Below are 26,503 nucleotides of genomic sequence, written 5' to 3' on the forward strand. Positions count from 1 at the left end.
TCAGATGCCGTACTCCGCTTTCAGCTGCCTCTCCCGGTCGCCGTCGCAGACTTTCTGAGGCTGCCGCACCAGGTAGAAGTTGCCCAGCTGCACGCGGTCTGTGCAAGACTCCATCCACACGCTGTTCTTCACTCGGTTCAGGCTGTACCTGTAACAGGCAGTGTGTGGGTGACACGTGAGGCTGTACCTGTAACAGGCAGTGTGGGGGTGACAGGTGAGGAATCAGGCTGTACCTGTAACAGGCAGTGTGTGGGTGACACGTGGGGAATCAGGCTGTACCTGTAACAGGCAGTGTGTGGGTGACAGGTGGGGAATCAGGCTGTACCTGTAACAGGCAGTGTGTGGGTGACAGGTGGGGAATCAGGCTGTACCTGTAACAGGCAGTGTGTGGGTGACACGTGGGGAATCAGGCTGTACCTGTAACAGGCAGTGTGTGAGTGACACGTGGGGAATCAGGCTGTACCTGTAACAGGCAGTGTGTGGGTGACAGGTGGGGAATCAGGCTGTACCTGTAACAGGCAGTGTGTGGGTGACACGTGGGGAATCAGGCTGTACCTGTAACAGGCAGTGTGGGGGTGACACGTGGGGAATCAGGCTGTACCTGTAACAGGCAGTGTGTGGGTGACAGGTGGGGAATCAGGCTGTACCTGTAACAGGCAGTGTGGGGGTGACAGGTGGGGAATCAGGCTGTACCTGTAACAGGCAGTGTGTGGGTGACAGGTGGGGAATCAGGCTGTACCTGTAACAGGCAGTGTGTGAGTGACACGTGGGGAATCAGGCTGTACCTGTAACAGGCAGTGTGTGGGTGACAGGTGGGGAATCAGGCTGTACCTGTAACAGGCAGTGTGTGAGTGACACGTGGGGAATCAGGCTGTACCTGTAACAGGCAGTGTGTGGGTGACACGTGGGGAATCAGGCTGTACCTGTAACAGGCAGTGTGTGGGTGACACGTGGGGAATCAGGCTGTACCTGTAACAGGCAGTGTGTGGGTGACACGTGGGGAATCAGGCTGTACCTGTAACAGGCAGTGTGGGGGTGACACGTGGGGAATCAGGCTGTACCTGTAACAGGCAGTGTGTGGGTGACACGTGGGGAATCAGGCTGTACCTGTAACAGGCAGTGTGGGGGTGACACGTGGGGAATCAGGCTGTACCTGTAACAGGCAGTGTGTGGGTGACAGGTGGGGAATCAGGCTGTACCTGTAACAGGCAGTGTGGGGGTGACAGGTGGGGAATCAGGCTGTACCTGTAACAGGCAGTGTGTGGGTGACAGGTGGGGAATCAGGCTGTACCTGTAACAGGCAGTGTGTGAGTGACACGTGGGGAATCAGGCTGTACCTGTAACAGGCAGTGTGTGGGTGACACGTGGGGAATCAGGCTGTACCTGTAACAGGCAGTGTGTGAGTGACACGTGGGGAATCAGGCTGTACCTGTAACAGGCAGTGTGTGGGTGACACGTGGGGAATCAGGCTGTACCTGTAACAGGCAGTGTGTGGGTGACACGTGGGGAATCAGGCTGTACCTGTAACAGGCAGTGTGTGGGTGACACGTGGGGAATCAGGCTGTACCTGTAACAGGCAGTGTGTGGGTGACACGTGGGGAATCAGGCTGTACCTGTAACAGGCAGTGTGGGGGTAACACGTGGCACTGACTGGTTTCTCTCTCTCTCTCTCTCTCTCTCTCACACACACACACACACACACACACACACACACACACACACACACACACACACACAAAACACACACATACACAGTCGCACATACTCCAAACCAAGCGAGTTTTTGCTGGAGAAAAAAAAAAGACGTGGACAGATGAAAATAAACGTGAAAACTCGTGTTAGAGAAGATTTACGTCTGGACAAAATAAACCTTCTAGGAGCCTGTTAGAATAAATCTAGAGATTTTCAGACAGCGCTAACGTTAAAAAAGAATTATGAGATTTTTTTCTCATATTTTCCTTGTTTTTTTAAAATTCTTTCCTCGAAAAGCTCTGAAGGAGGTGACGACAGTGCAATGACATCCATCTGGCTAGTGCCAACCGTTGGCGACAAGGTAAGCAGCTCAAAGTATTTACCAGGCCGTGGTTAAAGATTGTTTATGTGTGACCTGGAATGGAAAACTCTTAATGAGTGCACAGTTATCTCCCCGGCTGGCGCTTCAAAGCCAAAGAGAAAATAGGGCCCTGGGTATTACAAATTGTAGAATGGAGATTCTCCGGGATAACGAGTCTATATTTTGCAAGGTTGATGTCATTTCAGCAGTGGACGGGGGCACGATGTGCTGTGTGTGCCACACTGATGTTGTCGACAGAAGAAAGGGAAAAAAAAAGTCAGTTGTGATCGATCAAATGTGATAAGATTCATGTTTCTGTTGCAAGATTTTTTTTTTTTTTTTTAATCCAGCAGTGCTCATGTGATGACCCTCTCCCTTTCTTCAGTGGAGCAGTAGATTAGTGGTCATAAAAATAGAACGACCTTGACCCTCTCCCTTTCTTCAGTGGAGCAGTAGATTAGTGGTCATAAAAATAGAACGACCTTGACCCTCTCCCTTTCTTCAGTGGAGCAGTAGATTAGTGGTCATAAAAATAGAACGACCTTGACCCTGCCCCCTTTCTTCAGTGGAGCAGCAGCTTAGCGGTCATAAAAATAGACCGACCTTGACCCTCTCCCTTTCTTCAGTGGAGCAGTAGACTAGTGGTTATAAAAATAGACCGACCTTGACCCTCTCCCTTTCTTCAGTGGAGCAGTAGATTAGTGGTCATAAAAATAGAACGACCTTGACCCTCTCCCTTTCTTCAGTGGAGCAGTAGATTAGTGGTCATAAAAATAGAACGACCTTGACCCTCTCCCTTTCTTCAGTGGAGCAGTAGATTAGTGGTCATAAAAATAGAACGACCTTGACCCTCTCCCTTTCTTCAGTGGAGCAGTAGATTAGTGGTCATAAAAATAGAACGACCTTGACCCTGCCCCCTTTCTTCAGTGGAGCAGCAGCTTAGCGGTCATAAAAATAGACCGACCTTGACCCTCTCCCTTTCTTCAGTGGAGCAGTAGACTAGTGGTTATAAAAATAGACCGACCTTGACCCTCTCCCTTTCTTCAGTAGAGCAGCAGCTTAGCGGTCATAAAAATAGACCGACCTTGACCCTCTCCCTTTCTTCAGTGGAGCAGCAGCTTAGCGGTCATAAAAACAGACCGACCTTGACCCTCTCCTTTCCCCCAGAGGAGCAGTGGCTCAGTGGTCATAAAGATAGTCCGACCTTGACCCTCTCCTTTCCCCCAGAGGAGCAGTGGCTCAGTGGTAAAACGCTGGGCTGGGGACTGAGTGATCATAGGTTCCAGATCAGCAGTGGACTACGAATTTCACCCCCTCCTCCCCCTTAACCCCTCCCCTCCACGATGGTCTAGGTACTAGCCTTTTGGGTGAAACAATAAATAAACCAACGGGGTGCAGCTTGTCCTCCGTGCACGTTGAAGTACCCTTGGTAGTAAATCCACTTTGATAGTTTCACAAATGCGTTTGCAGACAGACGAAACAACCAAATTTTTTCTTCTTTTTTTTCTTTTTTTTTTTAATGTTGCTGCACCCTAGAGACGCGTTTTCCCCACGGAAAGCTATCGTGACAAACAAAACAGCAATACCATCCAATGAAATAATAATACCGTCCTCTTGGAATGGTCCTAAAATCATGGGGGAGGGGGGCAAAAAAGAGGGTGTCCTTTCAGTCTCCTGATTTCCTCTGAACACGCACATGCACGCTCTCCCCTTCCGCCCACTATGCCCCCCCCCCCCACCCCTCCCCCCTCCCCCCCGGGGCTTTACTTAAAACAGGGCCAACCACCCCAGCAACCAATGTCCTTTTACTGGTTCGCATTTTTTTACAGTCAGTCGGCACGTGCTCAGGGCTCACTCAAGTTAATACTCAGCGCTCATTGAAGCTATGCTGCAATACTACTCATGGCTCGTGAAGCTACTCAATGAAGCTACTCAGGGCTCAGTGAAGCTACTCAGTGAAGCTACTCGGGGCTCAGTGAAACTACTCATGGCTCAGTGAAGCTACTCATGGCTCAGTGAAGCTAGGCAATGAAGCTACTCGTGCCTAGTGAAGCTACTCATGGCTAGTGAAGCTATGCAGTGAGGTGCTATTCATGGCTAGTGAAGCTAAGTAGTGAGGTGCTGCTCATGGCTAGTGAAGCTAGGCAGTGAAGCTACTCATGGCTAGTGAAGCTAGGCAGTGAAGCTACTCATGTCTAGTGAAGCTAGGCAGTGAAGCTACTCATGGCTAGTGAAGCTAGGCAATGAAACTACTCATGGCTAGTGAAGCTAAGTAGTGAAGCTACTCATGGCTAGTGAAGCTAGGCAATGAAGCTACTCATGGCTAGTGAAGCTAGGCAATGAAGCTACTCGTGGCTAGTGAAGCTAGGCAGTGAAGCTACTCATGGCTAGTGAAGCTAAGCAGTGAAGCTACTCATGGCTAGTGAAGCTAAGCAGTGAAGCTACTCATGGCTAGTGAAGCTAGGCAGTGAAGCTACTCATGGCTAGTGAAGCTAAGCAGTGGTGCTACTCAGGGCTTCACTAGCTATGCAGTGAGGTACTACTCATGGCTAGTGATGCTATACAGTGGGGTACTACTCATGGCTAGTGAAGCTAGGCAGTGATGCTACTCATGGCTCAGTGAAGCTACTCATGGCTAGTGAAGCTAAGCAGTGAAGCTACTCGTCAGGGCTACGTGAAGCTACTACTCAGGGCTCAGTGAAGCTAAGCAGTGAAGCTACTCGTCAGGGCTACGTGAAGCTACTACTCATGGCTAGTGAAGCTAAGCAGTGAAGCTACTCATGGCTAGTGAAGCTAAGCAGTGAAGCTACTCGTAAGGGCTACGTGAAGCTACTACTCAGAGCTCAGTGAAGCTAAGCAGTTAAACTATTCATGGCTTCAGTGAAGCTACTGCTTAGTGAAGCTACTGCTCAGGGCTCAGTGAAGCTACTACTCACTGCTCGGTGAAGCTATTCAGTGCTCAGTGAAGCTACTACTCACTGCTCGGTGAAGCTATTCAGTGCTCAGTGAAGCTACTACTCACTGCTCGGTGAAGCTATTCAGTGCTCAGTGAAGCTACTACTCACTGCTCGGTGAAGCTACTGCTCAGGGCTCAGTGAAGCTACTACTCACTGCTCGGTGAAGCTACTGCTCAGGGCTCAGTGAAGCTACTACTCAGGGCTCAGTGAAGCTATTCAGTGCTCAGTGAAGCTACTCAGGGCTCAGTGAAGCTACTCAGTGCTCAGTGAAGCTACTCAGGGCTCAGTGAAGCTACTACTCAGGGCTCAGTGAAGCAGCTGCTCAGGGCTCAGTGAAGCTACTACTCAGGGCTCAGTGAAGCTACTGCTTAGTGAAGCTACTGCTCAGGGCTCAGTGAAGCTACTGCTTAGTGAAGCTACTACTCAGGGCTCAGTGAAGCTACTACTCAGGGCTCAGTGAAGCTACTGCTCAGGGCTCAGTGAAGCTACTACTCAGGGCTCAGTGAAGCTACTCAGGGCTCAGTGAAGCTACTACTCAGGGCTCAGTGAAGCAGCTGCTCAGGGCTCAGTGAAGCTACTCAGGGCTCAGTGAACCTACTACTCAGGGCTCAGTGAAGCTACTACTCAGGGCTCGGTGAAGCTACTGAGGGCTCAGTGAAGCTATTCAGGGCTCAGTGAGGCTACTCACGGCTGTCTCGGTGAATCATTCTTTTTTACCACATGCCGGAACAGAGAAGACATGACTGGCTTCTTGTTTGGCATTTCAAATTCCAGCGAAAAAAATTGCGTACCATCGTGTGGGTATTTCGAGATCCGGCAAAAGCAAACTACACGTGAGCTGACATGGGCCACGCTCACCCAGCCTGCGGTAGCATTTAGGCCAACTCTTCCTGTCTATAAGTGCGTCCGTGAAGCTACTCATGGCTAGTGAAGCTAGGCAGTGAGGCTACTCATGGCTAGTGAAGCTAGGCAGTGAAGCTACTCATGGCTCAGTGAAGCAACTCATGGCTAGTAAAGCAAAGCAGTGAAGCTACTCATGGCTAGTGAAGCTAGGCAGTGAAGCAACTCATGGCTAGTAAAGCAAAGTAGTGAAGCTACTCATGGCTAGTGAAGCTAGGCAGTGATGCTACTCATGGCTAGTGAAGCTAGGCAGTGAAGCTACTCATGGCTAGTGAAGCTAGGCAGTGAAGCTACTCATGGCTAGTGAAGCAAAGCAGTGAAGCTACTCATGGCTAGTGAAGCAAAGCAGTGCAGCTACTCATGGCTAGTGAAGCAAAGCTACTCATGGCTCAGTGAAGCTACTCATGGCTCAGTGAAGCTACTCGTGGCTCAGTGAAGCTACTCGTGGCTCAGTGAAGTTACTCATGGCTAGTGAAGCAAAGCAGTGAAGTTACTCATGGCTAGTGAAGCAAAGCAGTGAAGCTACTCATGGCTAGTGAAGCAAAGCAGTGAAGCTACTCATGGCTAGTGAAGCTAGGCAGTGAAGCTACTCATGGCTAGTGAAGCTAAGCAGTGTGTGTGTGTGTGTGTGTGTGTGTGTGTGTGTGTGTGCGTGTGTGTGTGTGTAATTGCAGTGTGTTACTTTCTTATCACAACATATTTTCTGTAGTGATATCCACAGTGCTCTGATCGGGGACAGGGCCTCACAACAGTACACCGCCACAATTTTCCGGTCACGTTTTGGGGGCACTGTTCCTAAAAAACAAAAAAAACATTGATTTATATATATCTACATGGAAAATCATGTTGTCTTAGGTTCTTTTACGTGCACTGAGTATATACTGCCCACATGACCTTTGTTAATTTTGTCCAGTTGTCAAAGGATCACTCAAACTGTTATGGAAGGAAGCAGAGAAGGGAGAAAGGAGGGGGGGGGGGGGGGGGGCGTGAACTTCTGCCCCGCCCCCACTTTTGCGTGTGAATCCAATTGCGTGTCCTCATTTCGTACACTCTAGATCACCGCGAATATGCATGCATGTGTGTGTGTGTGTGTGTGTGTGTGTGTGTGTGTGTGCACGCGCACAAATACGTATGCCTCATGCTTTCTGTAAGTTTCACTCCAAACGTTGGAAAGGCGGCAGTTTCAATGCCATTATGACGATAAGAAAAGGAACTCATCAGCTTCAATGCCATTATGACGATAAGAAAAGGAACTCATCAGCTTCAATGCCATTATGACGATAAGAAAAGGAAGGTGGCAACTTCAATGCCATTATGACGATAAGAAAAGGAAGGAGGCAGCTTCAATGCCATTATGACGATAAGAAAAGGAAGGAGGCAGCTTCAATGCCATTATGACGATAAGAAAAGGAAGGAGGCAGCTTCAATGCCATTATGACGATAAGAAAAGGAAGGCGGCAGCTTCAATGCCATTATGACGATAAGAAAAGAAAGGCATCAGCTTCAATGCCATTATGACGATAAGAAAAGGAAGGAGGCAGCTTCAATGCCATTATGACGATAAGAAAAGGAACTCATCAGCTTCAATGCCATTATGACGATAAGAAAAGGAACTCATCAGCTTCAATGCCATTATGACGATAAGAAAAGGAAGGAGGCAGCTTCAATGCCATTATGACGATAAGAAAAGGAACTCATCAGCTTCAATGCCATTATGACGATAAGAAAAGGAACTCATCAGCTTCAATGCCATTATGACGATAAGAAAAGGAAGGAGGCAGCTTCAATGCCATTATGACGATAAGAAAAGGAAGGAGGCAGCTTCAATGCCATTATGACGATAAGAAAAGGAACTCATCAGCTTCAATGCCATTACGACGATAAGAAAAGAAAGCTTCAATGCCAATATGCGGACAAGTTTTAGACAGCTACACAGCTTTAGCACCCTGGGATATAACCTTTTCCACAACATCCCCTGAGGTGGACAACCAAATGACGTCGTCTCTGCTTGAAGGCTTTGCTATTTATTCTGCTTACATACGGCTGATGGTTTGTGTCATGCAGACGACATTGTCTATGGTTACTTTGCGTGCATTAGCGTTGTGAAAGTCTGTTATTTTTGTGCAGTATTTTAGATACTGAAGACCCGTTAAAAACTTCAGATTCAGAAACTTTGCTAAGCCGATCAAAGTTTAGGATAAAATCAGCATTTTTTTTTTTTTTTTCATCGAAAGGTCTGTTTTTTAATTCATGATATGGTTTCCAAGAAACACACAGACACGCACAGACACAGACACACACACGCACAGACACACACACACAACAACAACATACAAATACAATCACACAAACACGTCTGTCATCATACTCAACCCTTTTTTGTCCAGCTCAAAGAGGGACAGCAGTTGTTTGCAAGCAAGCACGCAAAAACCTGTGAAGTTGCTTAAGTCCCTCCATACGAACGGCGAAAGAGACGACGTTAACAGCGTTTCACCCCAATTACCACCATCAAAATATTGCAAGAGGAAGGCTCTTATACTGAAGAGGTGAATGTTGACAAAGAATACCACATTTCTGACGACAGAAGCTAAAGGTTGGGTCATTGAGACACCCACTGGACATCCGAGGGGTCTGTGTAGAGGAGAATAGAGGACTGGCCGTACTGAGTGAGTTAAAGTTTTAACCAATGGGAAACAATGGACAACACGTGAAACCTGAACAGTCAAGCCATACATTTTGCTCCTGAACGAAATGCTGATAGTGAGCACGTATATAGTATCATTCTGACCTGGATAAGTATATAAATGGTGCATATGACCTATACAATCTCTGTTAATTACTGCCACACATCAGAGATGTTAGTCAGATCAAAAGTAACACTTTATTTCTCATTTCTTTCTCTCTCTCGCTCTCTTTTTCCACGCGGTTTGATAGATTTGACATTTCCTTTAGTAGCCAATGTCGTAATCTGTTGCCTTAACGGCTGGATGAAAGAACGGAGTTATGTGTTGGGTGGTCTGTTGTTGCTACCTTTTTTTTCTTCAGGGAAAGAAATTTGTTTTGTTTCAATATTTGCTTTCTTCATTTTCATTCGTTTATTCTAAACGTTTTGTTATGTAAGGAAAATATGCTGAGGCATTCACCCATGGGGTCAAGAGAACGTCATGGCCAATGACATCAAAGTGTCAAAGCGTCTCTCTCTCTCTCTCGCAGATTTTACTAAGCATCTAACCTGGTGGGTTGCAAAGGGAATAAAGGAGTCATTGTACATGATAGTATAGCGCAGTGCCATTGTCACTGTCAGGATTTCTGTGGATTATGTTGTAGAAGAAACTTGTGCGCGATTTTCGGACTTTGTCGCCAAGGGACTCCACTCTCCCTCTGAGGCGACCTGACGTCACTCCAGCACGACAATGGCCCCACCCCATCGTCCGGACCCCCGGGGGGGAAGCTCCAGCGTCGTTGATTGACGTCAATCCCCCCCAGCACGACAACCCCGAGACGACACTTCACCAACCTCGACAACTGAGACTGTAGGTACTCATAAGGCGGTCACCACGCCGCTGCCCCCGGCTTTAAGTTGAGTGTTGTAGAAACCCCCCCCCCCCCCCCCCCCCCACGCACACACACACAAAAAACAACTGACATTCAAGGGGATTTCGGAAGGGAAATAGTGCTCAATGTGTGTTGATATTTTCGTCTTCAGATCCTTGCCTTGCAGTATTACACCTAGAATTGTTGAACATGAAACCGAACACCCTTTCTTTTATCCTTGATAACTTTGAAGATAAAGAGGGATAAAGTTGCTTTCGACACTCTTTAACATTAAACGACGAATCACTTGAAACATACTGACATGACTTGTATCAGGGAAACACACACACACACACACACACACACACACACACACACACGCACACACACGTATGCCCAAAACCTACCTGGCGGAAGGCACGTAGGCCAGCATGCCCCGAAGCAGGTCCTTCACCTCGCGGGTCAATACCAGCACGTGCGGCTCTGGAAACTGCAAAGGTCGCAGTGACCTTGCCTCCTGCTCGTCCTTGATACGGCCGAAGGGCAGGCGGCCCACCACCATGGCGTACAGCACGGACCCCAGCCCCCACAGGTCGGCCACGCGGGGGTCGTAGGGCGTCTTCATCACCACCTCGGGGGCCTGCCACGGGAAGGACCACACGACATGTATGACATGCACGATACAACATTCTTCTTCCTTCGTGGGCTGCAACTCCCACGTTCACTCGTATGTACACGAGTGGGCTTTTACGTGTATGACCGCGTTTTTTTTTTTTTTTTGTTTGGTTGTTTTTTGTTGTTGTTTTTTACCCCGCCATGTAGGCATCCATACTCCGTTTTCGGGGGGGTGTATGCTGGGTATGTTCTTGTTTCCATAATCCACCGAACCCTGACATGGATTACAGGATCTTTAACGTGAGTATTTGATCTTCTGCTTGCGTATACATACGAAGGGGGTTCAGAAGCAAGCAGGTCCGTACTTACGTTGACCTGGGAGATGGGAAAAATCCCTACCCTTTACCCACCAGGCGCCGTTATCGAGATTCGAACCCGGGACCCTCAGATTAAAAGTCCAATGATTTAACCACTCGGCTCTTGCGCCCGTCATACACGATACAACTTTAATTGTCCATAAAATATGGAGAGGTGTCTTTCAGCTGCACGTTCAGGGTAGATATGCATGATAATACCAAACTGAACTACCTTCATCCCTTTTCTTATTCTCCTTTCCATCACTCAACAAACTAGCTCTCTCCTCCCGCCCATCCCCCTCCCCAGCCCCATGCGGCGCCACGACACGAGATATTCTCATTTCCACGTACCAACATCCGCTCTTTCCAAACCAGCACTTACCAACACTGCGTGTCCTGTCGGGTTATTGGATTCACGGGAGGGGGAGGGGAGGGGGGTAGGGGTGGGGGGGGGGGGGTGGAGGGGATTGCGTGGGACGTAAGGTAGGTGGGAAAAGCCAGGGTGAAAACCCCCGGGAATTTTAACAAGCATCTCTTTAGTAAATCCTCTACAGCTAATCCTCCTGTTTCAATGTTGGGTTTTAGCAGCTGCACTTTCTACTTTGCTTTTACGGGATTCCTCCCATTGTTTGAGGTTTTATTTAGCTTCTGTATCTAGCTGTCGATTCGGGCTGCAGTATTATCTGACTGGTGTACAGACTATATTATTACCTGTCTGGTTACCACAGCTTGACATTACCTGATATCTAAGTGTGCCACAGCCTGACATTACCTGATATCCTAGTGTGCCACAGCCTGACATTACCTGATATCTCAGTGTGCCACATTCTGACATCACCTGATATCCCGGCGTGCCACATCCTGACATTACCTGATATCCCGGTGTGTCACAGCCTGACATTACCTGATATCTACGTGTGCCACAGCCTGACATTACCTGATATCTCAGTGTGCCACAGCCTGACATTACCTGATATCTCAGTGTGCCACAGCCTGACATTACCTGATATCCCGGTGTGCCACAGCCTGACATTACCTGATATCTCAGTGTGCCACAGCCTGACATTACCTGATATCTCAGTGTGCCACAGCCTGACATTACCTGATATCTCAGTGTGCCACAGCCTGACATTACCTGATATCTCAGTGTGCCACATCCTGACATTACCTGATATCCCGGTGTGTCACAGCCTGACATTACCTGATATCCCGGTGTGTCACAGCCTGACATTACCTGATATCCCGGTGTGTCACAGCCTGACATTACCTGATATCTAAGTGTGCCACAGCCTGACATTACCTGATATCCCGGTGTGCCACAGCCTGACACTACCTGATATCCCGGTGTGCCACAGCCTGACATTACCTGATATCTAAGTGTGCCACAGCCTGACATTACCTGATATCCCGGTGTGCCACAGCCTGACACTACCTGATATCCCGGTGTGCCACAGCCTGACATTACCTGATATCTCAGTGTGCCACAGCCTGACATTACCTGATATCCCGGTGTGCCACAGCCTGACATTACCTGATATCTCAGTGTGCCACAGCCTGACATTACCTGATATCCCGGTGTGCCACAGCCTGACATTACCTGATATCTCAGTGTGTCACAGCCTGACATTACCTGATATCCCGGTGTGCCACAGCCTGACATTACCTGATATCCCTGTGTCCCACATCCTGACATTACCTGATATCTCAGTGTGTCACAGCCTGACATTACCTGATATCCCGGTGTGCCACAGCCTGACATTACCTGATATCTAAGTGTGCCACAGCCTGACATTACCTGATATCCCGGTGTGCCACAGCCTGACACTACCTGATATCCCGGTGTGTCACAGCCTGACATTACCTGATATCGAAGTGTGCCACAGCCTGACATTACCTGATATCTCCGTGTGCCACATCCTGACATTACCTGATATCCCGGTGTGCCACAGCCTGACATTACCTGATATCCCGGTGTGTCACAGCCTGACATTACCTGATATCCCGGTGTGCCACAGCCTGACATTACCTGATATCCCGGTGTGTCACAGCCTGACATTACCTGATATCCCGGTGTGCCACAGCCTGACATTACCTGATATCCCTGTGTCCCACATCCTGACATTACCTGATATCTCAGTGTGTCACAGCCTGACATTACCTGATATCCCGGTGTGCCACAGCCTGACATTACCTGATATCTAAGTGTGCCACAGCCTGACATTACCTGATATCCCGGTGTGCCACAGCCTGACATTACCTGATATCCCGGTGTGCCACAGCCTGACATTACCTGATATCCCGGTGTGTCACAGCCTGACATTACCTGATATCGAAGTGTGCCACAGCCTGACATTACCTGATATCTCCGTGTGTCACATCCTGACATTACCTGATATCCCGGCGTGCCACAGCCTGACATTACCTGATATCCCGGTGTGCCACAGCCTGACATTACCTGATATCCCGGTGTGCCACAGCCGAAGTCTTCACATAAGGGGTCACCAGCCCGGAAGTAGGTGGCGTGGCCAAAGTCGGCCAACTTGAGGGAGTTGTCTCCACTGACCAGTATGTTGGCTGGACATATGTCCCTGTGGGCTACCCCTGCAACACGCCACACACAGGCATACGTGCACATTTACCACAAGCAAAACAAGAGAGGCACATCCTTCACGATTGATACATTTCACCTTCACCTTCACCTCTCCCGTAGTCTGGGTTCAGACCGTTGGGGCACCGCTGCTGACCTGGCCACCACCCCTCTCCACTCTTCACGGTTTTCTGATTTCCTCAGGGCGTCACCGAGCGTCAAGCCTGTCCACCCCCGGATGTTGTCTTCCCATCTCTTCTTCTGCCGTCCTCTTCTTCTGCCTCCTTGTACGGTGCCTTGTAGGAACGTTTTGGCAAGACCAGATGATCGGGAGATGTGTCCATACCACCTAAGTTTGCGTTTTTTCACTATGGACAGAAGGTCTTCGTAGGGTCCAATACTTTGCTTGATTCTGTTCTTCACTTCCGTGTTAGTGATGTGGTCTCTGTAGGAGATGCCAAGTAGTCTACGAAAGCATCTCATCTCGACAGCTTGGATTCTTCTCTCGATGTCTGCAGTCAGGGTCCAAGTCTCGCAGGCGTAGAGCAATATTGATATAACCAGGGAACGCATCAGTCTGATTTTTTAGCTGAGAGCGATGTTTTTGTTGTTCCAGATGGTGTTCAGCTTGTTGAGTGCCATTGTTGTTTGGGCAATTCTCGAGAGTACTTCTGGTTTAGATCCTTCATCTGACACGATTGCTCCCAGATATTTGAAGCTGTGGACTGTTTTAAGCTTTTCGTCGTTGACTTTGATGTCAATGCTGATGCCGTTGGTGTTGTTAGTCATCAGTTTGGTTTTCTCCGCACTGATTTGCATTCCATACGATGTGGAGGCTTTGTCTAGATGTTTGACCAGGCTTGCCAGTTCTTCTTCTTTTCCAGCCAGTCCATCAATGTCGTCGGCAAAACGTAGGTTTGTGATTGTTCTGCCGCCTATGCTGACTGTTCCTACATGCTCTTCCAGTGCGTCAGTCATTATTCTTTCTAAGAAGATGTTGAAGAGTGTTGGGGAGAGTAGACAGCCTTGTCTCACTCCGACTGTGGTTCTGAACCAGTCCCCGATGCTATTGTTGAGGTAGACGGCGCTGGTGGCTTTGTCATAGAGGTGCTGTATCAGTCTGATCAGGTTGGCGTTGATGTTGTACAGATTCATGGTAGCCCACAAAGCTGCATGCCAGACCCTGTCAAATGCCTTCTTGAAATCAATGAAGACGTGGTAGAGGTCTTGTTGGTGTTGATGGTACCTCTCACATAGCAACCTCAAGTTGAAGATTTGTTCAGTTGTGCTCCTTCCTGGTCTGAAACCTGCCTGTTCTTCAGCAATGATGTTTTCTGCTTGTGGTTTCAGTCTGTTAAGCAGGATCTTCAACATGACTTTGCTGGGATGACTAATCAGGCTGATGGTGCGGTAGTTTTGACACTGCTGGAGATTGCCCTTTTTGGGGAGGGTGATGATCAGTGATTGTGTCCACGGTGTGGGCCATTCCCCTGTTTGCCAGATCTTGTTGCAGATTTTCAGTAGCACATCTATCATAACTTCACCCCCTGCTTGGACCAGTTCTGATGGGATGTTGTCCACTCCTGCCGATGATTGATACATTACCCATCAGTAAACTCAGATGCTACATTGTAATAATAGTTTTTTAAATGATAACCTACCTTCCACCTAAAAGATGTGGTTTCTCCACGACCTATATTGTAATAAGAATTTGTTAAAAAATAACCCCCCCCCCCCCTCCTCCTCCCTTTCACCAAAAAGAAGATATTGTGGTTCCTTCACGACCTACATTGTAATAAGACTTTTTTTTAAATACCTTCCCCTTCCACCTAAAGGAAGATATTGTGGTTCCTCTACGACCTACATAAAAGTACATTGTAGTAAGAATTTTGAAAGACCTTCCCCTTCCACCTAAAAGAAGACACTGTGATTTCTCCACTCCAGACCCACACAGTGATAGAAAAAATTTGAAAATGATATCCCACCCCCACCCTACCCACCTTGAAAAAACAAACGAGAAAAAAAGAAAGAAAAAAAAGGCATAACTAGGTGTGCTTCCTCGGTGTCCTAAATTGTAATGAACATTTTAATATGATACCCCCACCCCCCTTTCTACCTACAAGACTGTAGTTTCTCCATGACCTACATCGTACTAATAATTTTCAAAATAATACCCCTCCCCCCAGTGACCTGAATGAAGACTGTGGTTAAACAAGACATGACTGGGTGTGTGTGCTATCTCCCTGTCCCCATCCCCTCTCACCCCTCCTTACTGACCGGAGAGGTGGACGTACTCCAGGGCAGCGTGCAGGTCCAACAGGTATCGGCGGGCCACCGTCTCCGGGATGAAGCAGGCGGAGTGGGCCCTCAGCAGCTGGTCCAGGGAGCCGCTCTCGCAGAACTCCAGCACCAGCCCCAGGCGGCCCTGGTAGCTGATGGTGGTCAACAGGCTGACCACGTTGTGGTGCTGCAGCCGCTGGTGGATCAGCATCTCCTCCGTGATGTCTTTCCTGCTGAACACAGCACCACACACCACACCCCGTCATCACCTACTGGTCTAAAAATACATGGATAGCTCATTGGCCAGGAAAGCTGAAGCCAACTGGACGCCATACTGACACTCGTATCCAGCTGTCAGTCCATAGAAAAGTCGTCTGCTAACTGGTGGTAGTTCCTTAACTGTAACCATGTATCTTCAATGAAATTGTGTTAGGCTTCCCCCACGACATGCCAAATGTTGTGTCTTGATTGAAATCTGCCAATGGTTTATTTACCAAAGTTATTACAGGAAAACAGTGTAGTGACATGGTGCGCTAACTTGCTGTGGAGGCACACAAAGGATTGTCAGCTTAACAAACACTATGAGCAGGTGAAGCAGTCATCGTAGCCAGCTGAGCGCTCGGCTACATTATATGAAGTACCGCTTTGCGCTGTACTGACACGAATGGCAAAATGGCTGATTGAACACTTCCGCTGGCTTTTGTTAGTTAAGGATCTCAAAGAATACATGCGCTATCCACCTAATTTTTTAGCAGTGGCCATCTCCCCATGATGTCTTTCCTGCTGAACACAGCACACCCCACCATCACCCCATGATGTCTTTCCTGCTGAACACAGCACACCCCACCATCACCCCATGATGTCTTTCCTGCTGAACACAGTACACCCCACCATCACCCCATGATGTCTTTCCTGCTGAACACAGCACACCCCACCATCACCCCATGATGTCTTTCCTGCTGAACACAGCACACCCCACCATCACCCCATGATGTCTTTCCTGCTGAACACAGCACACCCCTCCATCACCCCATGATGTCTTTCCTGAACACAGCACACCCCTCCATCACCCCATGATGTCTTTCCTGAACACAGCACACCCCACCATCACCCCATGATGTCTTTCCTGAACACAGCACACCCCTCCATCACCCCATGATGTCTTTCCTGCTGAACACAGCACACCCCTCCATCACCCCATGATGTCTTTCCTGCTGAACACAGCACACCCCACCATCACCCCATGATGTCTTTCCTGAACACAGCACACCCCACCATCACCCCATGATGTCTTTCCTGAACACAGCACACCCCTCCATCACCCCATGATGTCTTTCCTGCTGAACACAGCACACCCCTCCATCACCCCATGATGTCTTTCCTGCTGAACACAGCACACCCCTCCATCACCCCATGATGTCTTTCCTGCTGAACACAGCACACCCCACCATCACCCCATGATGTCTTTCCTGAACACAGCACACCCCACCATCACCCCATGATGTCTTTCCTGAACACAGCACACCCCTCCATCACCCCATGATGTCTTTCCTGAACACAGCACACCCCTCCATCACCCCATGATGTCTTTCCTGCTGAACACAGCACACCCCTCCATCACCCCATGATGTCTTTCCTGCTGAACACAGCACACCCCTCCATCACCCCATGATGTCTTTCCTGAACACAGCACACCCCTCCATCACCCCATGATGTCTTTCCTGAACACAGCACACCCCTCCATCACCCCATGATGTCTTTCCTGAACACAGCACACCCCACCATCACCCCATGATGTCTTTCCTGAACACAGCACACCCCTCCATCACCCCATGATGTCTTTCCTGCTGAACACAGCACACCCCTCCATCACCCCATGATGTCTTTCCTGCTGAACACAGCACACCCCTCCATCACCCCATGATGTCTTTCCTGCTGAACACAGCACACCCCTCCATCACCCCATGATGTCTTTCCTGCTGAACACAGCACACCCCACCATCACCCCATGATGTCTTTCCTGAACACAGCACACCCCTCCATCACCCCATGATGTCTTTCCTGCTGAACACAGCACACCCCTCCATCACCCCATGATGTCTTTCCTGAACACAGCACACCCCTCCATCACCCCATGATGTCTTTCCTGCTGAACACAGCACACCCCTCCATCACCCCATGATGTCTTTCCTGCTGAACACAGCACACCCCACCATCACCCCATGATGTCTTTCCTGAACACAGCACACCCCTCCATCACCCCATGATGTCTTTCCTGCTGAACACAGCACACCCCTCCATCACCCCATGATGTCTTTCCTGCTGAACACAGCACACCCCTCCATCACCCCATGATGTCTTTCCTGCTGAACACAGCACACCCCTCCATCACCCCATGATGTCTTTCCTGCTGAACACAGCACACCCCTCCATCACCCCATGATGTCTTTCCTGCTGAACACACCACCCGCATCATTATGTACTGATAATACGATTGGTTTGTTTTGGTTGGTAGTTGTGTTCTGTCGCCGTTGATACTGTTGTTTTGCTGCTGCTGTTGTTGTTGTTGTTCTGCTGTTGTGTTGCTGCTGCTGTTATTGTTTTGTTGTCGTTGCTGTTGTTGTTGTTCTGCTGTGGGTGTTGAATGTCAGTTGTTTTTCCCACTGTTGTTGTTCTTCTGCTGCTGTTGTTCTGTGTGACTGTGTGTGTGTGTGTGTGTGTGTGTGTGCGTGGCACCGCGTCCGATCTATAAATACCTCAGGTTGGCGGGCTGTTTCCTCTTGCGGCCAGACTGCAGTTTGATGGCCACGGGGCGGCACTCCGAGTCCCGGCGACTGGTGGTCTCCCTTAGGTCCTGGGCCAGCAGCACGGTGCCTGACCTCCCCTTAGCCACCAGAGTCAGGGGCCGGTAACCCAGCGCCGGCAGGTCCGGCAAGATGGCATCGTACGATTTGTTGCCTGGCAACCCACACAAACACTGCTGCTGGTCAGCACGTGGCACACACACACACACACACACACAAGGGACTGAGGTGGAAGGGGGAGGTGGGGGGGGGGGGTGATTTGCAGTAGACTGTCCAACTTTATGAAATATTCAACCACGTTATGCACAAAACTCTCTCACATCTTCGAAAAAATTACGACTGAACACGGTTCTTGTCTTGTCTTGTCTATAATGCTGTGGTAATCCCTATACAGGGCAACAATCCACAATAAGGGGGGGGAGTGGGTGTTGCGCTCCATATGACTGACTCCATATGACTGATGTCTGTGTACGACCGTAGTTAAGCCCCCTAGTTCAGCCAGGGGAACCCGGGCCCAACACGGCATCAGTCAAAAAAAAAAAAAAAAAAAAAAAACCACCTTTCCTGTAGCTATTCTCCACTATATCTATAGCAATATCTCCACTGGCTCCCTGTCTCACACATAATAAAGTACAAGATCAGCACTCTATGTCATAAATGTATTCACAAATCAGCCCCTTCCTATCTCTGTGGCTGCCTTCACCTCTACACTCCATCTCGCTCACTACGATCAGATTCGGATCCACTCTGTTTACACATACCCAGATTCAAGCTCTCGACTGTTGGCCGCCGTTCTTTCTCTGTCTCTGGACCTTGCAACTGGAATGAACTTCCTCTTTCGCTTCGTCAAGTCTCCACACTCAGCTCTTTCAAGTCTGGCCTTAAAACCCACCTCTTACCAAATTAGCCTCCCTTCCCTGCCTCTTCCTTGTCTTTAGTTTCTACAGTTTTAGAGTTATGCATGCGTGTGAATGACTGGTGCGAAAGCGCTTTGATTTGTCTCTGCACAAGATTCACCGCTATAGAAATACCATTATTATCATTATTATTATTATTATTATACTGAGCCTGAGGCTCGCAGCCAGACTTCAGTCCAGGTCTTGCATGACTGAGGGGAAATGGCTGAGATTATATGGTCTGGAGTCTGGTTCCACAGGCGGACAGCTGAAGGGTAGATGGAGTGCCTGTAGGAGTCAGTGCGGGAGAGGACACCTGTAGTTTCTTGCGACATATCATCTTAATTAACCATAATTATAGCCCAGGAGGAAGGTGGCAAAATGGTTAAGACAGTCGTCTGCCAATACACAGTCCGTGAGGGTGTGGGTTCGAATCCCGCTCTCGCCCTTTCTCTCCCAAGTTTGACTGGAAAGTCAAACTTAGCGTCTTGTCATTCGGATGAGACGATGATCTGAGGTTCCGTGTGCGCAGCACATACTTTGCACACTGAGAAAGAACCCATGGCAACAAAAGTGTTGTCCTCTGGCAAAATTCTGCAGAGGAAATCTACTGTCAAAATTCTGCAGAAATAATCTACTCTGATAGGTACACACACATATATACAAATACAAATATATATATATGTGTGTGTGTGTGTGTGTGTGTGTGTGTGTGTGTGTGTGTGTGTGTGTGTACAGCGTACATAGATTTGTCCAACTGCAATGACGCCTCATTACGAAACTGAAACTAGCGGCAAATAAGATCAGGCTATGCTAAGACCAGCCTGTTTACTTGAACTATCAGCCCCAAATGAATTCAAGCATGTTGGTTTCCTTAAAGTCTGTATGCAAGTCTGTTCTTGCCAAATGATTTGTTAGTTATGGCATCGGTGACTTCATCAGTAACATACAGACTGACTGGCATACAGACGGACAGATGGATAACAGACAATTTGGAAAAATATACTACTGTAAAGAAATTTAGGGACAGACTTACAGATTGACATCTGGACAGTCTGATCCCCAAAGCCTGTGCGCAGACTATCTATCGATCTGTCCATCTGGATGATTATACGTATGTTTTTCTATCTCTATTTCCACATATAGGCTGATTGATTTATAGATATATTTGTGTGTGTGTGTGTGTGTGTGTGTGTGTGTGCGTGCATGCGCGCGCGCTCGCGTGTGTGAACCTATACATACAATAAGACCAAACAAATAACTTATGAAGGTATGAACTGTATTGTATTACTCTTTTTTGTCACAACAGATTTCTCTGTGTGAAATTCGGGCTGCTCTCCCCAGGGAGAGCGCGTCGCTACACTAAGAACGCCACCTGTTTATTTGTATTTTTTTTCCTGAATGCAGTTTTTATTGTTTTCCTACCGAAGTGGATTTTTCTACAAGAATTTTGCCAAGGACAACCTTTTTGTTGCCGTGGGTTCTTTTACGTGCGCTAAATGCGTGCTGCACACGGGACCTCGGTTTACTGTCTCATCCGATTGACAAACGAATCACACACACACACACACACACACACACACACACACACTCACACGCTATAGACCATCCAAATGTTCTGCCATCCACATACAAACAAATGCCGTGCCCGGACGGAGTCCACCCCCACTCCCCCACCCCTCTCTCTAACCTGTCCTGATTGGTTTGCTGGGGTGCGCGGAGAGCGGGAGGGGGTACTGCTGGGTCCACACGTCCTCCAGGTCACACAGCACGGAGTGCACCTCCAGGGGGGGCCCCCCGTCCCGCTCGGGGCCTCCCTCCCTCTCCCCCTCCCCCTCCAAGTCTCGCACGAGGGTGATGAACTTGTGCACGACGCCACTTTGAGAGTCGCCTGAAGCAGTGCCTGTGGTGCGCGCGCGCACACACACACACACACACACACACACACACACACACACACACACACACGGAAAGACCGATATTGTTGTGTTGTGTTATGTTGTGCTTTGTTTTGTTTTGCAAAGCAAGGAAGGTGGCAGAACGGTTAAGACGCTCAGCTACCAACACAGAGAGTCCGTGAGGGTGTGGGTTCGAATCCCGCTCTCGCCCTTTCTCCCAAGTTTGACTGGAAAATCAAAACTGAGCATCTAGTCTTTCGGATGGGACGATAAACCCAGGTCCCGTGTGCAGCACGCACTTGGCGCACTGAAAAAGAACCCATGGCAACGAGAGTGTTGTCCTCTGGAATAATTATGTAAAACGAAATCCACTGTGATAGGGACACAAATACATAAGCATGCACTCAAGTCCTGACTAAGCGCGTTGGCTGATGCTGCTTCTCAGGCATCTGCCAAGCAGATGTGGTGTAGTGTATATGGATTTGTCCGAACGCAGTGACGCCTCCTTGAGAAACTGAAACTGGAACTGTGTTTTGCTGTGTTGTGGTGCCAGTGTCTGGCACGACTCTTGGCAAGTGGGGAAAAGAGTCCGACTTGAGTGGCGAGACTGCATCACCTTCCAAGCTTCTGGGGAATGTGGAAAAATAAAAATGCCAACAATATTGACGTCACTTGGAGGTGGAACTGTCAATTCAGGTTGTTGTTGGTTTGGGTTTTTTTGTTTGGTTTTTTGCTAACACATAACAGACATACAGGGTCGCATAAAAGGAGCGGGCAGACAACTCTAAACGCCAGGACTCACTCGAACAATGAAAACCTTTACAAAACCAAGACCCAGGCTTCAACAAATGGAACATGAAGGCGGAAACCAGCCTGTCGTTATAAACTTAACACTAACACTTCAATATACAATATACACAGGCCCTACCATGTTCCCGTCCAACACTTTAACAAATTCTACCACTTCAATATGTATTCACAGGCCTAGAAGTTGTGGTGGTGGTAGTTGTTGTAGTAGTAATCAAGGGACTAGCTCAAGCCTACACGTTCGGTTTATGAATGTCCCAGTAGTAGTAGTAGTGGTAGCAGTAGTAGTAGATGAACTGGCTAAAGCCCACGCATTTGGCTCATAAACGTACCATCTGTTAAAATTCTTTGGATCACTGGGTTTGCAAACTGTATGTTGGCATTCCATCAGATTGCAAATCAAGCATCAAGGTCAAATTATATTTCAATAAAAACAATTATTGATCATTATAATAAGGGGTGTGTCCAAGACATTTCTTTAAAGTGTTAGAAGGTGGGAGTTTTATGTTCAGGTGACAGTAAGTACCAGGAGGTTGGCGACTCTAAAAAGCAATGCAGTAATTGCAGGCTAGTACTGAAACGTTTAATTCAATATGTACTTGTCCCTCTTGGTTCCTCATTTGATCATATATAACATTGACAACGAAAATATGTGACCAAAAAAGAAAGAAAAGATCATCTTTTAAGTTTGATATTGATTTTCACAAATGAAGCTGTCAACCCTCGTTGCTGTCTTGAACTTGGGAGAGGTTTGAGGCCCTGATATGCCTGTTCGTCATTTCCGCTAGGCCCTGATATGCCTGTTCGTCATTTCCGGCTGTTGGTAAAAAACACAACAACTTTTGATGGGATGCGCGGACTACCTACATGCAACATTATGTATTGTACAGTGAGGGTGGGGCGACCTAGTGTGCGTCATGTCTTTTCGTCGATATTCTCGTCGGGATTTCCGCGAAGCACCGCGTTCGTGTCGATCGAGGATCGACGCCCAGCTACTTCAGTGAGCATACAGCTTGTGGTTTCTACCTCACCTGTACCAGATACATGGCTGTGACGAGTATGTCACTATGATCACTGCCAGCTGGACTATGACATTGATTACTGGATCTTTCTACGTGTAAATAATTATATGGATGAGCAGCCCGAACTTCACAAAGAGAAATATGTCGCGACAAACCAATTTATACAATATACATCAGAAACAGACTGGGTTCAGAGGTTCTGTTTTATAGATCTTGAAAATGTTCCGATAAGCGTGTCCCTAAAACTGAGCCTTTCACCAAACTCGCTCCTCTTACTAGGTAGCTCCGGCCAAATTTTCAAATTCATAGCAGAAGCCTCCTATTTACAAGCGTGAAAGAGTGCAATAAAGTATGATGCCACACCAAATTTCAAAGCAGTATCTCAAATAGGTTTAGAGATATAGAGTTTTGAATTTTCAAAAAATTCCGCGATTTTAGCCAACCTCACAAAATAATGACATTTTGGAACCCGTGTAGAATTGCCACTAATGCATTCTCATAGTCAAAACTCTTCATATATGATCTATATAGTACGCAGAAGACCTCAGATAATTTTTAGTTGGCTGTTAATGTTATTGGCTGAATGCCAGTGTCATAAATTCTGAGGAAAATGCTTATTTTCTGCATGTCCGATCCTGCAGTTTTGATGGTAGCGTTACTAAAATGACTGAAACTCAAAAACTATTGCATCTACATAAACATTTAAGATATTTTCAGGTTCTGGAAAGACTGTAGACTTACAAGACAGCAAATGTTAATAATAAATCTTAATAAATGACAGCTTTTGATAAGATTATATGAAAAAAAAAAGCTTTATTCAAGACGATCGGGGATAATGTGCTCCATTAATGCTAAAAATTATTATCCTTTTAGATATTTTTCAGGAGTGTGTGTGTGTGTGTGTGTGTTTCAAAATCAATGATGTATGCTTCCCTTTATGTAATTGTTTTCTTGTTTATACATCATCACACAGAAAAGGGACGGCAGCCAACAGACCAGCATCAGCTTACACATGTGACCGCTGCGACAGAGACTGTCTCTCTCGCATCGATCTCTACAGTCACAGGCAACGCTGCTTGGTCCAAGCAGACAGCCCAATTAGACATTAGGTCGGATATACTCTATCCATGGTCATCCATGACCGAAGGAGGCCTATTACTATATACATCATTATTAGCTATTAATCAGCACAGCTAATCGTACCAGACATCCAGCTGAACTAATGCATGCTCTGTATCAGTGTTGAGGCATAAAAAGGTTGAAAGGGAACAACAGTCTTACAATACAGCATCAAATGTACCCCTGGTAGTGTTATTTTCATTGGGTTTTCTCCTTCTTCTTCTCTCTCTCTCTCTCTATATATATATATATATATGTGTGTGTGTGTGTGTGTGTGTGTGTGTGTGTGTGTGTGTGTGTGTGATGTATACTCTGTCTCTCTCTCTCTCTCTCTCTCTCTAATACACACGCACACGCACACACACACAGATAGAGAGAGAGAGTTCTCTGAAATGAAAACAGAAGTTAGAAAATGAGTTAGTATGTTGTGCGATCACAAAGTTGAACAAGACCAATTGAACAACACAGAAAAATTCGTCTGCTATTTTGAAGGAATTATTGACTGTCTTTCATTGTCTGAAAGAAAATTGTTTCACAACAGAAAACGATGATATTAAATAAAATCATGCAACATACCATTCAAGTACTTACTAAAATAAGTAATGTCAAGTTGGTTTCCATTTTTTAAAAATATAATTTCCCTCCGTATTTGAATCAGAACCTCAAATACGTTGGACCCTGTGACAAGACTTCCAAGAAGTCGAGTATTGAAACCTCAGATCTAAAAACAGATCTAGTTGTCAGTGGTATCAGTAAAAAAAATACGAGGTCTCCACTTTTTCGTTAAACGGAGGCTGCTCCTTATAAGCTTTCGAGTCATTTTATAGAGCATTTTAAATAAGAAAGAATAAACTTTTCAGTAGTGGGTTTGACTAGATTTAATTTGTCTGGAAGTGCAGTAGAGCGTGAAGAAAAATAGGTAAATTTTGAGCCATTTCTTTTTATAAATCAGTTTAAATAAATCAACTGGAAACTTAGCCCATGTAAAAGTAGAGAACGTGATCTTTTATTTGATAGGTCTCTTAAGTCGATTGGTTGTAAGGAGCAACCTCCGTAACCTATTTTTGTCACCAACCCTCTCAGACCAGAAGCAGACGTCGGCAAACTTCTCAGTTTCCCGCGCTGCGTTTTGAAGAGCGAAGGTTACTCCACTTCGGGCGATCAGTTTCACTCACACTGCCTAAGACACAATAAAAGAAACACTAAGAGGAACGAACAAAGGTGGTTTTATTTTCTGATACAATTTTCAGCTCGATGTATGCAGTATTGCGCTTGCTAGGGCGAAGTGAAAAGTGATAAAAAATAAATACGATCCGTCAGCCATAGCTACACAGCTAATTTAAGCAACGTCACATGAAGAGCAAACAGCGTAAATAGGCGTCATCCGCAGAACCTTCGAGTTCTTCTTAGACTGCAAGCTCTTCATCCAGCTGTACAAGGCACTAGCAAGGCCTATCCTCGAGTATGAACAAACTGTGTGGCAACCCCAACATAAGACATTATGCAAACAACTAGAGGATGTGCAGCGCCGATCCACAAAGTCGATCTCCTCAATCAGTGAACTGCCATACCCAGCAAGACTGGAGCGACTTGGCCTGCCTAGCTTGGAACACAGACGTCTCAGAGGGGATATGATCGACACCTTCAAATGATGTCCACAGAATCTACAAGACCGAAAAACCAAAGCTTGAAACTCCCAAGGATGCAGGCACCAGAGGTAATGCAATGAAACTGTTCCCGCACCATACCCAATGTGATACCAGGAAACACTTCTTCAGCGAAAGAATCACCAACACGTGGAACAGCCTCCCAGACAAAGTGGTCCTGGCACCTTCTGTAAAATGCCTTCAAGAGTATGTTGGATGCTTGCTGGAAGTAGAAACCTTACCAGTACAATCCCTCTTGCCAATAAGCCACGCATGCAAAGTCTTTAGTATACTAGCCGTATAACCTACACGGATCGATGAACAGGACTTCCTACAAGACCTCAAACATCGAACAGTTCAAGTTCAAGCAGCATTACATAGCGGCCGGACCTACCCACTCTTGAACTTGAACTTGAACTGTACGATGTTTTAGGTCTTGAAGACCTGTTCATCGCTCCGTGTGGGTCATCAGTTGTACATACTAAACTTTGCATGCGTGGCTTATTGGCAAGACGGATTGTACTTGTCTGGCTTGTTCTTCCAGTAGACATCCAGTCTGTTCTTGAAGGCATTCACCGACGGTGCCAGGACCACTTCGTCTGGGAGACTGTTCCATATCTTGGTGACCCTTTCACTGAAAAAGTGTTTCCTGGTGTCACAGAATCACAGAAATGTTTGGCTATTGGCTAAAAGCCTTTTGCCCTCGTAATCAGTGTCCATTTAAGTGCTTTTGGATCACTTGTTGTGAACAAACCCTTGTTTAAATCTGGCATAGTGTATACTATATTTATCTACAGCTCAGTAAAGATTTAACTCTGTGTCGCAGTGGGTGTGGTGCGGGAAAGACATGGCGAACAATATCCGAAAAGTGTATCCCCAAAAACTGAGCCTTCCACCTACCTCGCTCCTCTTACCTTGTGAAAGACATGGCGCCTTGGCAGTGGAGGGACAGCTCTCATGGGCTGTGGAGTTATCACCGCCAATGAGCGCGTCCATTTTGCGTTTTTTTCCTCGTTTTGCCGGCCTCAT

The 26,503-nt window shown here is 47.3% G+C and overlaps 1 protein-coding gene across 1 annotated transcript; it reads right to left on the minus strand.

Annotated features, from left to right (window-relative positions):
• LOC143275216 (sperm motility kinase 2B-like) lies at positions 1–26,503 on the minus strand. The gene is given in 7 exon segments (XM_076579192.1): positions 1–148; positions 9,852–10,084; positions 12,871–13,016; positions 15,280–15,512; positions 18,012–18,240; positions 20,673–20,885; positions 26,389–26,503. Coding segments are annotated over 7 exon segments (1,317 nt in total).

Source organism: Babylonia areolata, chromosome 30, assembly GCF_041734735.1.
Source record: "Babylonia areolata isolate BAREFJ2019XMU chromosome 30, ASM4173473v1, whole genome shotgun sequence".
In the NCBI taxonomy this organism is placed as follows: Eukaryota; Metazoa; Mollusca; class Gastropoda; order Neogastropoda; family Buccinidae; genus Babylonia; species Babylonia areolata.